The 14,882-nt window shown below is 42.5% G+C and overlaps 1 protein-coding gene across 1 annotated transcript; it reads left to right on the plus strand.

Moving 5' to 3' along the window:
* Nucleotides 1-12,291: 12,291 nt before the first annotated feature.
* On the plus strand, nt 12,292-13,651 carry LOC123379375 (small proline-rich protein 2G-like). The gene is made up of 2 exons (XM_045034857.1): nt 12,292-12,412; nt 13,099-13,651. Exon 2 carries the CDS (start codon nt 13,120-13,122, stop codon nt 13,324-13,326), a length of 207 nt encoding a protein of 68 aa, XP_044890792.1. The 5' UTR covers nt 12,292-12,412; nt 13,099-13,119; the 3' UTR covers nt 13,327-13,651.
* The last annotated feature ends 1,231 nt before the right edge of the window (nt 13,652-14,882 follow it).

A 14,882-nucleotide genomic window follows, 5' to 3' on the forward strand; every position in this document is an offset into this window, starting at 1 on the left:
TGACTGAATAGAAGCTGACGTGATACCAGAGCCAGCTGCATGTTATGTAACAGAAACCCAGGGGCTTTGGAGACACACAGGCCTCAATCTACGGCTTCCTGTATGACTGATCCTATGTGACTCATTTCACCAGGCGATGCCTCTGCACTTCTCTGGAAAATGGAGAAAATAATGTATTTATCCTGAGAGTTACTATGATGATTAATTTAAGTGAAAAGTACCTGGGGCGCCTGGGTGGCTCAGCAGGTTGGGCGTCCAACTTCAGCTCAGCTCATGATCTCCTGGTTTGTGAGTTCCAGCCCCACGTCAGACACCCTGTTGACAGCTCAGAGCCTGAAGCCTGCTTCAGATTCTGTGTCTCCTCCTCTCTCTGCCCCTCCCATGCTCACGCTCTGTCTCTCAGTAATAAATAAACGTTAAAAAAATTTTTTTTAAATGAGAAGCGCCTGCCTCCTAGTAGGTACTTAATAAACATTAATAACTATAATGTTTTAGTACATAGAGAGGCATGTAAATCTGACTCTATGTAGTATATACTGTGTAACCATTATGTTATTTTTTTTATTTCAACAGGATTATGTGATTTTTTTAATAGGTTGATTATATATATTATATTATATATGTGAAGAGATACAGAAAAAGAGGGAGTGAGGGAGATAGAGTTTGAGAAAAATGTGCTGAAATCCCTAATTCAGTTGATTATGTCCATGAACAGCCTGTTTTGTTTGTTTGCCCTGTTTTGTTTTCATCAAAAAATCCTCTATACCTAACAGCCAATGACTTGAATTAGCCATTACTTGTAAGTAACATCTTTTACAATAAATGAATAATTTAGGAAAAATTAATTAATTAATGGTAGTAACTTTAGAAATTCATCGAAAGCTTTTTAAAAATAAAAATCTGTGTGTGTGTGTGTGTGTGAGTGTGAGTGTGAGTGTGTGTGTGTGTGTGTGTATACATGGATTAGATAGATAGTGGTCCATGAAAACAAAAATAGACACAAAAATCAATACTATTTATTTGTATAGGCACATGTATATATGAAATATATAAACATAGCATATAGTAATAAAACAAAATATTTTAACATAGAAAAGAAAGCCGTCAAGAAAACAGAAAAAACAAGCTACCGAAATGGGAGAAGAGATTTGCAAGTGATGTATCTGATAGAATGTCAGTATCCAAAATCTTTAAAGCCTTCACCTGCAAAAATAATCCCATTAAAAATGGGCAGAGGACCTGAATAGACATTTTTCCAAAGAGGAACAAACAGATGAAAAGATTTTCAACATCACTATGCGTCAGGGAAATACAAATCAAAACTACACCCTATACTTGTCAGAATGGCTAAAATCAAAAACACAAGAAATAACAAGTGTTGGCCAGGACGTGGAGGAAAAGGAACCCACGTGCACTGCTGGTAGGAATGCAAATTGGTGCTGCCACTGTGGAAAACAATATGGAGGTCCCTTAAAAAGGTAAAAATAGAATTACCATATGATCCAGTAAATCCACTACTGGATTTAATGGATCCACCCATTACCCAAAGAAAATGAAAACACTAGTTCAAAAAAGACATATGCACTCCTGAGGCACCTGGCTGGCTCAGTCAGTGGAGCATGCGACTCTTGAACTCAGGGTTATGAGTTGGAGCTCCACGTTGGATGTAGAGATTACTTAAAAATAAAATCTTAAAAAAGAGATATATGCCCTCCGATGTTTATTGCAACATTCTTTACAATAACCAAGATATGGAAGCAACTCAAGTGTCCATCGATAGATGAATGGATAAAGAAGATGTGTATACAGACACACACACACACACACACACACACACACACACACGTGCGTGTGTGTGTGGGGGTGGGGGGGTGTTTATTTTATATAAATTATATGTTATTCCATATATTTATATATATCAATATAATTATTATAATCATATCAATATAATTATAATTATACACTATATATTATATAAATATATAACTATAATTAAATTTTATTATATATAAATGATTTATATATAAAATTGTACAGATTATATATATATATATTTATATATAATTTATATACATTATGGAGTATTATTCAACCATCATAAAGAATGAAATCTTGCCATTTGCAACAACATGGATGGTGCTACAGGGTATAATGCTAAGTGAAGGAAGTCAGAGAAAGACAGATACCACAGGATTTCACTCATATGCGGAATTTTAATTTTTTTTTTCCAACGTTTATTTATTTTTGGGACAGAGAGAGACAGAGCATGAACGGGGAAGGGGCAGAGAGAGAGGGAGACACAGAATCGGAAACAGGCTCCAGGCTCTGAGCCATCAGCCCAGAGCCTGACGCGGGGCTCGAACTCCCGGACCGCGAGATCATGACCTGGCTGAAGTCGGACGCTTAACCGACTGCGCCACCCAGGCGCCCCACTCATATGCGGAATTTAAGAATCAAGACAAAAGAACAAACACAGAGAAAAGGAGAGGAAGAAAAACAAATAGACTCTTAAATACAGAGAACAAACTAGTGGTCACCAGGGGGAAGGTGGGTGGGGGGATGGGCAAAATAGATAAAGGGGATTGAGAACACACTTATTGTGAGGAGCACTGAGTAATGTATCAAAGTGTTGAATCGTTATATTGCACACCTGAAACTAATCTAACACTCGATGCTACTTATACTTCAATAAGAACATTTTTAAATGAAATACTGTATGTGACACTCATGATTATTTGATTCTGGGAATGAGTTAGAAGAGGAGTCAAAGGTATCTTAGGCTTTTCTTTATAGTTATATTTCTCTTTCAAATGAAACAATATAAATGCATTTTGTAATTTTAAAAATTAATTACAGGTGAAAAATTCTGACCAGGTATCACATGATATCATTAGTTACTCATTTTGAGTGATGCAGATATTCAGTATTTCCATATATGTCTTAAATTTCTCAAAATCAAAAGCTTAAAGCAAAGAAAGAGTAAACTAAAGAAAAAAATGTCAAGCAGTCAACACACCAAGATGTTGATAGTGATTATTCCGGCTGATAGGATTTCATCTTGTTATTATTATTTTTTTTTATCCAAGTATAATTAACATATCAAATATAAGAATCTATATACCCTGCGGGTATATTGACAAAACCCTCACATAAACACACAGCCACACATAATCCAGTTCTAAAATATCTTTGTGGAAAATCACAGGGATGGTTTCGCACAGCTTTTATCCTGGCCTTGTCATTTTCGTCACAAATGACACCCGATTTACCCCACTGTCATGCCAGAGTTAGGCAGACAGCTCAGCTTCTTTCCTCAAGCCCACCTGGGCACTCCCACACTGCCATTGTCTCACAAGGCTGATCAAAGACCATGGAGCTGCCCTAGGGAGAGAGATGGTAGCTATAGGTAGCAATAGGAAAGCTCCTAGCTCTTACATACACAGCCTACGCGGGCTTCACAAGGCTCCTGAGGAGCTGTATTTAGCAATTCTTCTACACCTGTTAGAAACATTCCAAGCTTCAGTTTGTTTGTTGGTTCATTCCAAATTGCAAAGGATCATATTCAACCTCTCATTTGAAGCATCCCTTTCTTTAATTTTGTATTTATGGACTTAAAAATGGCAGCAAAAAGCCCACACAAAACTAGTAAAATACATTAAATCTCTCAAGTGTCCTTTTGCTTCTCTTTTTTTTCCAGGACACCGAGCTTCTGGAGCCCTGTGCTTGTCAGTTCCTCAGGTAACTTGGAGTCCTGCAGCTGCCTATAACACCCTATTTCAAGATTCAAAACTACGTTCTCGCTTTAAAGCCCGATTTCTGCATCAGGCAGAAGTTTCATGGCTCGACCAGTGACAGTCCCAGCCTTGGGGGCAACTCTGACTTGGAAATGTCTTTCTTTTTCTACATTGAACCTAGCAAACCTCAGCGCCCTGAGCTGTGGGCCTGTGGCTCCACTCTCTAGTCCAGGCTGGGAGGGGGGGAATCAGGTGGGACAGCTGGTGCCCCAACTCACCCGGCCTCCTCTTCTTTCCCAGGCGCACGTCCACGGGGCCTCACATGACAAAACTTCTAGCTCCTTCCCTGCTTGGTCTCCCTGCATGGACCCACGTGCTGGGAGACTGCAGATAGGGCAGACCCAGAGGGCCATTCCTGACCTGTGCTAGCAGATCCTGATTATGCATGATGCTCTAGGGTAGACATTGAGGCCCCAGACTGAATGAGACAAACTCCCTGTACTGAGGGGCTCCTAAGACTTTATGTGACATACAAATTAAAATAAAATGTTGGCAAGCACAATGGTAAACATACATAGTTTACCCAAAAAGGCATTTGATTCAGCAGAGGTTGGCTGTGGTCAGGATCTGATTGAAGTCAGAGGTCTGGGTGGGTCAGACTGCGGAGTCTGAGGCTCCCATTCCATGGCAGGACCCTGCCATCCCTCATTTCACGTTGGTCACTGGCCGGGGCCCTGGGGCTGCATTTCAGTGGGATGACTCAGCCGTGGGTCTGTCTCCTCCCACATTCCTGGCCCAGAATCGCACCGTCCATGTGGCCTTCGAGCAGAAGCGGAGGCTTCCGAGTGCTCAGCACCTCTGCAGCAGGAGGGAAAGGAATGTGGGTCACTCATTTCATGCAGCAGAAGACACTCCTTTCCTAGGACTATTGATATCTGTGGACACTGGGCAAAGTGCAGTTTCCTATTCTCTAATTTCATGGGGGAGACTGTAGGCATTGTCCATTTAGAAATGTCACTTAACACTGGGAGGATCCTGAGAATATATTTCTGATTTTTGAGTAGTCTTTACAACTTCTGTCCATTTGATGCCTAAGAATATTCACAGTGAGCATGATATTAATCTCACTCCTCTTCTCCATACTTTAACAGCCCAGCTAATAGTAGGCAGGGGCCCCTTGCTGAGTCCAGGGTCATGATTCAGTTCAAGATTCAGATGACACTGGCACCTGAGGTTTTATTGCTCGAACCTGAGCAATAATTCACAAAATAGACCTCAAACAGGGCTGAACAATCTTGTTCTGGATTTAGCTCAGGGTTGCATTCAAAAGAAAAAAACCAATACAAGTTCTCAGAAAGAAAAACAATGTTAAAATTCATTAAAATGCTTAAAGTTAATTTAAATGTGTATTTCCAAAGTGGCGAACTGGACCCAGTGTTTACAGCAGCACTCTCAACAATAGCCAAATTATGGAAAGAGCACAAATGCCCATCGCCTGATGAATGGATAAAGAAGATGTGGTGCATATACAAGGGAATATTTCTTGGCGATTAAAAAGAATGAAATCTTGGCATTTGCAGCAACGTGGATGGACTTGGAGTGTATTATGCTGAGCAAAATAAATCAGTCAGAGGAAGACAAATGTATGCTTTCACTCTTATGTGGAATTTAGAAGCAAAACAGATGAACGCAGGAAAAGGGAAGGAAAAGGAAAATAAGAGAAAAACAGAGAGGGAAGCAAACCATAAGAGACCCTTACATAGAACAAACTGAGGGTTGCTGGAGGGGAGGTGGAGGAGGGATGGGCTAGATGGGTGATGGACATTAAGGAGGGCACTTGTTGGGATGAGCACTGGGTGTTGTATGTAAGTGATGAATGAGCCAATCAATTCTACTCCTGAAACCAATACTATGCTATATGTTAGCTAATTTGAATTTAAATTTGAAACAAAAGTGGCAAACTGGAAACATGACAAAAAAAAAAAAAAGGCTTAAATCTTCCTTACCTATTTCCCTAAATTTGTAGTCACCTTTGCATAGCCACTGCCCTTAACTTCCAGTCCTCTCCTCTCCCGCCCCATCCTCTCCCCTCTTCTCTTCTCACATCTTGCCTGTATTTCTCCCTCACTTGCTCCTTTATGCTCCGAAGAGCAGTGTTTGCTCAGTGTTTGCTGCTTTTGTTTCTCTTGCCCATCCTTCCCCATTTCCAGCTCAGTTGTTTTCCATTGCAAGTGTTGTCCTGTCCATCCTAGTGTTAACCTATCTGGGATTTCTGTAATTCTTTATGTCCTCCTCTTTATCCATTATGCAACTCAGTAGCACACAAGAATAGTCAGCAGCAGGCGGTGAGGGGTGGGGTGGGGGAATGAGGAAGGAGAGAGAATGCACTGCAGTTAAGTGTTATTATTATTATTTTTTTTTCTGTCTCAGAGGTGGTAAAATGGTCTTCCTCCCGGGAAGTCACAAGACTGTTGTGAAGCCCATGTAAGATAAAGGAATTTAGGAACCTAAACCATTTATTTATTCAACAGATACTATTTCCGCATCTGATCTGTTCAGGTCTTGGCCACGTGTCCCACGTGCAGAATGGGGAAGCTACAGTCCCTGTGGAGGAAGAGCTGCAGGCTTGGGGGAGAAGCAGGTGAGTGGAAAGCCCACTGAAGGAGGATGGATATCATCAGTGAGGCTCAGCCAGTTTCAGGAGACTCTCAGGTGCGACACCTGTCCCAGTGGAAGGGATCCAGAAAGGCTTTTCACTGAAGTGATGGCTTTGTTGAGAATGGTGTCCATTGTATCCAGGTAAAAATGATGACTAAAGGCCCTGCGGGGGAGAAGAAGATGGTGTGTGAGAAAATTACCAGAAGACTGATACTGTAACTGCACACGGATCAAGGAATGGATGGAACAACAAGGAAGGGGTCTGGAGGGCAAGAGATGGCTGTGTGTTGGACCAGGGACTTATCCTGCTGGATACAATGCTGAAGTATTGTAGGCAGGCAGGTGACAGGGTCAGCTTGGACTTGTTAAGAAATTTCTCTGACTGCAATGCAGAAGATGGGTTTGAATCAAACAAGAATGGGGAAGACAGCTATGTCGGGAAGGAGTGGTAATGATCCAGCGGAGATGAGGAGGCCCTGAACTAGGGCCATGGTAGTCAGCACAGAAGGGGATACTTAGTCTGTGAAGCTGGCATGACTGGGCGTATGTGATGGGAAAACCGCACAAAACCGGAGGCGGGGCGGAGCGGGGCGGGGGGGGGGGGGGGGCGGAGGCGGGCAGGGCGGAAGTCAAGATAACTCCATTTCCTGGGAGCCTGAAAGTTTATAGAGAGGGTGGACGCTGGATGTTCACACGATGTGTGGGAAGAGGACCACCTTGCTGACACTTGGAGGACAAAATGTGTTCTCATCCCAGTGTCAACAATGAAGTTACTTACATAAAGAACTCGGCTATAAATGTTAAGTCAAATCCAAGGGGCCCTTGGGAAATACAACCATCTCTCTCTTTCCCCTCTCCTCTTCTTTCCTATCCCTTACCCTCCACCTCTCTACCTTCCTTGCTTTCTTTCTTTATCTAATACCCATTACATACCTCTGTCTTTTCCTTCAAAATCAAATTTTGCAAATGAGGAACTTTGGGACCAGGTCTCTCAGCTTTGCCATTTCCAACCTTTAAGAGTTGTGTTAAATAATCCTTTGCACGGTATAAAAAAGTCTGTCAGAGAAGTACTATTATCGCCATTTTCTTCAGAGGAAACTGAGAACTGTAGAAGTGTTAAGAAAATTGCTCAGCGTTACACACCTGATTCAGACAAAGACTCTGGATTGAAACCTAATCATTGTGTGTTTACCATGCCAATTTGCTAACAATGTGTGCCAACAGATTTCTTTACTTATATGTTGTATTTCTTATTTATTTTTGAATACTTGCATGTATTATTAATAGTTATAAAACCTATTTGAACAGAGTGGGTGGAGTACCATTATTTAAAATTAGGGTCATCTCTCTTTCACTCACCATCTCTGCAAATCAAGAAATAATCATCCCTCTCTCTGAAGACAGTAAACCTCATCAAGTCTTCTCATCTTAAGAAAGTCTGATCCTCCTCCAGTTTATCAAACATAAATGATAACCCAAGTAATTTATTGGTGAAAATAACTTTGGAATCTGTTAGTAATTCATGAGTCAAAGAGAAGCAGGTCTAAAATTGGGTCGGGAGAACTGCTGTGAATCACAGGATCCTTAGGTCATTCCCTTACTCCAGCAGGTACCACCTGTAGCTTCTAGGATTTCAACATGACAAGGAATGTTCTGGAATTGCCTCAGCCATCCCAAGAGCATCCCTGTTCCTTCTGGCATCCCTGCAAGATGTCAGCCTCCAATGGCCGTCCAGGTGACTCTAATGCTAAACCTCAGGGTGCTAGGCGAGACCAACTAACCATCCTCTGGTCTGCTCCTCTGGGCTGCAGAGAGAGAGACAGAGAGAGAGAGACAGAGAGAGAGACAGAGAGAGTTAGTTCAGGAACAGGGTGCAACGCATGAAGGTTCCTACCTCCTCAAACCCCCATGTTGATCCCCCGACATTCTCCCTGTACCTTTCCCACCAATGGAGTTGGACATACTGCAGATGATGCACAGCATTCTTCTGGGTAAAGAGCCCTAAGTGAGAAGGCTCCCTTCAGGCAGAGGAGACCCTTCTCAGAGGTAAGAAACAGGGAAGGTATATCCCACTTATGCCTTCTGGTTAACAGTGATGTCAGCTGGAAGAGAGGGGGGGGCAGGAAAGATCTTAGCCTGAGGGACCTTATCCACACAATGCCAGTCTCTCTTAGGTATTGTGATTAGTGCCTTACCTTACCTTATTATGTTTCTACCTTTTAGGGCTCACGTCTCTTTTCTTTTGAAACAAATTCTATCGTGGTAAGAGCACCTAACATGAGGTCACCCACCTAACAGATTCTTAAGTCCACAGTACAATATTGTGATCTACAGGCATGCTGTGGTAAGCAGACTTCTAGAACTGACTCATCTTGCATAACTGAAATTTTATACCCGTTGATAAGCACCTCGCTGTTTTCCTCACCCAGTCCCTGGCAACCATGATTCTATTCTTTACCTCCATGAGTTTGACTGTTTTAGATACCCCACTCAGGGGATTCATGCAGTATTTATCCTTCTGGACCTGGCCTATTTCTCTTGACATAACATCTTCCAGGCTTATCCATGTTGTCTCAGATGGCAGTGTTTCCTTGTTTCCTTCCTTTATAGCTGAATAATAATATTCCATTGTACCTATATACCATATTTCTTTATCCATTCATCTGCTGATAGACATTTAGGTGTGGTGAGTAATGCTGAAATGAATGCGAGAGTGCTGATATTTCTTCCAGATCCTGATTTAAATTCTTTTGGGTGAATGCCAGGCAAGGAACTGCTGGATCATAGGGTAGTTCTATTTTTCAAGTTTTTGAGGAACCTCCGTACTGTTTTTCATAGTTGCTTCACCATTTTGCATTTCCACGAATAGTGTACAAATGTTCCCTTTTCTCTACAACCTCACAGCCTCACCAACATTTGTTACTGTCCTTTTTTTTTTTTCCTTATGGCAGTCATCCTAACAGGCATGAAGTGATATCGCATGTGGCTTTGATTTGCATTTCCCTAATGATAAGTGATGTTGAGCATCTTTACGTGTAGCAGTTGGTCGTCTATGTCTTTGATGAAATGGCTATTCAAATAGTTTCTCCACTTAAAAATTAAGGTTATTGGGGCACCTGGGTGGCTCAGTCGGTTCATTGTTAGACATCGGCTGAGGTCATGATCTCGTGGTTCATGAGCTCCAGCACCACGTTGGGCTCTGTGCTGACAGCTCAGACCCTGGAGCCTGCTTCAGATTCTAGGTCTCACACTCTCTCCCTGCCCCTCCCCTGCTCTCTCTCTCTCTCAAAAATAAATAAACGTTTAAAAATAAATAAAAAATTAAGGTTATCATTTTTTTTTGCTATGGAATTGAAGGTGTTCCTTATATATTTTGGAAATTAAACCCTTATCAGATATATGGACAGCTCCGTTTCTTGAAGACCTATCACATAATGTGCCTCATATTAGGTATTTCCCTGAGTTTTTGCAGCAAACTTTTGAGGCAGATGTAGTTCCTTTTTTATTGAAGTATAACTAACAAACAGTGTTATATTAGTTTCAGGCATACAACGTGGTGACTCAACAATTCTATACATTACTCAGCGCTCATCACAACTCTTAAACCCCCTCACTTATTTCATGCCTGCTCCCACCTACCTCTCCTCTGACTACTACCAGTTTGTTCTCTGTACTTGAGAGTCTGCTTTCTTTTTTGTCTCTGTTTTCTTTGTTTGTTTTGTTTCCTAAATTCCACATATGCATAAAAATCACATGTATTTGTCTTTCTCGGACTTTCACTTAGCATTATACCCTCCAGGTCCATCCATGTTGTTATGAATGACAAGGTTTTGTTGTTTTCCTTCTGTTTTGCTTTTTGTTTTTGTTTTTCATTTTTTGTTTTGTTCTTTTTGTTTTATTTTGTTTTTATCGCCTGAATGATTTTCCATTGTATTTATTTATCGCATCTCTTTTGCCCAGTCATCTAACAGTGGACACTTGGGCTGCTTCCAGATCTTGGCTATTGTAAATAACGCTGCAATAAACATAGAGGTGCATATATCTTCTCAAATTAGTGTTTTTGTTTTCTTTGGGTAAATGACCAGTGATGGATTTACTGGATCTTATGGTCATTCCATTGTTAATTTTTTGAGGAGCCACGATACTGTTTTCCACAGTGGCTATACCAACTTACATTCCCGCCAAAAATACACGAGGGTTCCTTTTTCTCCACATCCTTGCCAACAGTTGTTATTTCTTGTGTTTTTGACTTGAGCTCTTCCGACAGGTGTGAGCTGATATGTCATTATGGTTTTGATCTGCATTTCCGTAAGGATTAGTGAGCTGAGCATCTTTTCATATGTTTGTTGGCCATCTGCATGTCTTCTTTGGAAAATGTAGGATAAATTCCTCTGCTCATTTTTAAATCAGATTATCTGTTTTGTTTTGTTTTGTTTTGATGTTGTCTAGTGTAAGTTCTTCATATATTTTGGGTATTGACCCCTTATCAGATGTATCTTCATATATTTTGGGTATTGACCCCTTATCAGATGTATCTTTTGAAAATATGTTCTCCCATTTAGTAGGTGGCCTTTTTGTTTGGTGATGATTTCCTTCCCTGTGCAAAAGGTTTTTATTTTGGTGTAGACTCAATAGTTTAATTTTTCTCTTGTGTCCCTTGCCTGAGGAGACATTTCTAGAAAGATGTCTCTATGACTGAGGTCAAAGAAATTAGGAGGCCAGTGTAGTTCTTACCTCTACTCTACAGAGATGTTAAATGATCTTTAGGGAGGTTAGGAAATATTTCAGGTCACATGGTAGTGGTGCCTACAGACGTCTGCATAGCCAACCAAGGCACTCATGTTTTCCCCACGAGGCCTAGTGAGTAATATTAGCCGAGGTGTTACTGTGGTTCAACAAATGAATACTAAGAGGTTATCCATGGGTTTTGTGTTGGCCATGCTTTATTTATCTAGGTAACAACACCCATGAATTGAATGGTAGGGTAAATAGCTTATGGAGCTTCCTTTCTTGAATGTACTATGTCTAGAAGTCCCTCTAAATGCCAGTTCAGAACAGAGAGCCTAATAGAGAGTAGGCAAGTTAACTTTTGCAGAAGGAAGCAACACATGCTGTTTGGGGAGCATGAAGGAAAAAGCTGCGAAATGGGGGCAGCTCAGGCACTGAGTCAGTTTTGAAGAAGTGAGAGAATATGAGTTTGGGTGTCTAGTGGACCACAAGTACCCCTCCCCCCACCCCACTGATGAGGACCACAGAGAGCACATCACATCAGTGTGTAAATCTGCAAGTGTGGAGACTTTGGGAGGGGCCGAGCCAGTGGTCTAGAAAACAGGGGTTGTGCTGTCCTGTTCAAGGCCATTAATGGAGCCATGTAACAACATGCCCAGCCTAGGGCTATCAGCACCTAGGAACCAAGACAAGACTGTGGTCTCTTCAAGCCAATTAGTTGTCGAGAAGAGCCTGGAGACCAGTAGGACATGGTCAAAAGGGTTAGTTGTAAAGGAAAACTGTGAGCGAGGGTTAAGGTCCTGGACAAGGAAGGGTCAGCTCACCCTACTGTCTACTCTACTATCAAAGGGAACAAAGCTGGATGCTGGACAGGTGAAACTGAATGGGGCAGTAAGTTTTACAGTTAAGGTGCTCGGGGAGCCAGGGAGTAGGGCAGGCACCACCTCTAACTATGGAAGTGCATCACGGCTGTCAAAGAATATCTCATGTTCCCTAGTTGCCACATGACACTGGCATGGGGAGGGTGAGACAAGGTCCAAAGTGAATCACTGAGCCTTCCCCAATGAGGGTGAGGAAGATCCTGGACAAGGAAGTTTGGTGATATCCACATTAGTGTGGCAAGTCATTTCTGAGGTTGCATGCAGATGATAATTTGGTTGGGAAATAAGTGCGTCATCCCAGTCCTGGACTGTCACCTGCCTGGGCCCGCCTGGCCCTTATAAAAGGACTCTCCACCACACTGGTGTTATCTTCTGGAGACACTGAGGCATACATCTCCTTTGAAGCCTCTGGTGAGTACAGGCCTTAGAGATCTTTTTTTGGCATTTGAATAGTGTGAGGATTTAATCTGGGAGAACAAGTGACTGTTTATTTTAGCCAATTAAAGTCCGTGCATGGGGAAGAGACAATAAGGAGGTCTGGGGGGTATTTGGAAGGTGACCGTGAAGGTCATGACAGAAATGGAGTCAGAGGTACAATCCTAAACTGACTGACAACAAGAGAGACGAGGTGTTGTCCTGTGGCCTATACCACGCACGTTCCAAGTGCATCCCTCTCAGGGCTCTCGGTCCCTTTGAGTGCTGGGTGGGAGTCTGGGCAGTCCTCCTCGAAGCCCAGGGCTCAGAACCCCAGTCACATCAGTGAGACCAGCAACCAGGGCTCAGAAAGCTATCGGTAGAGGTCTGTTTGGGGATTGGCTAGAAGTTTCGTATCTGGGTTCTTTGTCTCCACATGATGTTTGTATTCACACAGCACACAGGCAATCGTGTCTGTACAAAGTGATAGACAGAAACATTAACCAGAAAAGACCAAAGAGCTAGGGTAAGAGGTGCTCAAAGGGAAGGGTGAAGGAGCCACACAGAATCATACAGACAGTGTTAGGGAACAGAGGGTCCTTGCAGGCTGCAGGGTCCATGGCTCATTGTTCTGCCAACAGGACTGCCTGTGTTAGGAATGCTGTTGTCTGTTTGCATCTCAGGCTCCTTGCTGTCCAGGAACGATGTCCTATCAACAGCAGCAGTGCAAGCAGCCCTGCCAGCCACCTCCTGTGTGCCCTGAGCCTTGCCCACCCCCAAAGTGTCCAGATCCATGTCCCCCTCCTCCATGCCCACCTGTGAAGTGCCCACCTCCACCCTGCCAGCAGAAGTGCCCTCCTGTGCAACCGTGCCCCCCCTGCCAACAGAAGTGCCCACCCAAGAGCAAGTAACAGCAGCAGGATGCATTATGACCATGAAACAACAAGACACAGGGTCTCCTGTGGATGTCTCAAGACTCCATCCCCTTCCCTTCAGCCACGAGCACAGAATGCATGTTCTCTGACTTGCCACCTGGATTGACAGCAGACAGAGAAAAGGATGGGTTCCCGAAGCTGATACCACATTGTGGGAAGATGAGCAGTGGGGTCGTGGCCTAATTGCACTTTGCCATCTGTCTGTCTGTGATCTGGGTGGTGATCCCTCCCCTGTGAGCCTTTTGGTATCTCTATTTGTTTGCTTCTCCAATAAAGCACACGTGTCATGGTCGAGACCGCATTACTTTTGTTTGTGCTTTGTGTTTGTAATCTCTTCTGTCCACTGCACCACATGAATGTTCCTTTCCATTCCTATTGAAATATTTATTAGAGTCAAGCTTTCCCATCACTGAGTTCAGTTTTGCCCAAAATGTGTCTTGCGGAATGGGTACATCAAATGATTCTCTTTTACTGATTTTAAACTCACTTCTAGCTCTTTCTGATTTGTATGACCCTGAAAACAATTACTTAAACTGTCTCAGCTTCAGTTTCCTCATCTGTAAAAAGCAGGAAAGATTGTTTTCTGCTCAGTGCCCTCACAGAAATTAATTTGTTCACAAGTGTTTCCTGAGTATCTGCCATGTGCCAGGCAAGCAGTCTTCCATGTGCTACAGAGATGATCATAGTGGCCCCCAAATCCTTGAGGGCATTACACACACACGTGCGCGTGCACACACACACACACACACACACGACCAAGAACAGTCATTTGTGGGTAAATTTTAGAGAAAATTGTTTAGAAAGCCTCTTCCTAAGTGACTTTTGGGAAAGACCTGAGTGAGTAGAAGAGTTAGCCATGAATGTATCAGGGGTACATCCTTCCAACGAGAAGACATGGCCAGTTCCAAGGTACAGCACAGTGACAACAGGGACACGGGGAGAACAGTGATCTAGGGGACACCTGTCTCCTTATGAGGTGAGAGAGGTAAGGTCTCAAGGATGTAGTAAAGATTTTGTGATTTGCTCAAAGGTTGACCACCATATAATGCTGGTGGTCAAAGTCCTAAAATTTACATCTATGTAATTCTCAACTATCATATTTGTACTTTTTACCCGTCAGTGTAGAAATGTCTCTAGAAATCCCAGGTAAGTTTTCCAGTTTTTGAAACTTCGTGTACATGAATTATACTGCATGCCATCATTGTTGTTTCCCCATTTTCAATCAACATTATGTAGTTTTAGTTCACTCATTTTGTGTTTTGGTATGTCGTTGTCTGAAAAGGGAGCATTCATACACTATTTGCGGAAATCCAAAATGGTGCCAACAACGATGGCATGCAGTATAATTCATGTACACGAAGTTTCAAAAACTGGAAAACTTACCTGGGATTTCTAGAGACATTTCTACACTGACGGGTAAAAAGTACAAATATGATAGTTGAGAATTACATAGATGTAAATTTTAGGACTTTGACCACCAGCATTATATGGTGGTCAACCTTTGAGCAAATCACAAAATCTTTACTACATCC

Source organism: Felis catus, chromosome C1 (assembly GCF_018350175.1).
Source record: "Felis catus isolate Fca126 chromosome C1, F.catus_Fca126_mat1.0, whole genome shotgun sequence".
Taxonomy (NCBI): Eukaryota; Metazoa; Chordata; class Mammalia; order Carnivora; family Felidae; genus Felis; species Felis catus.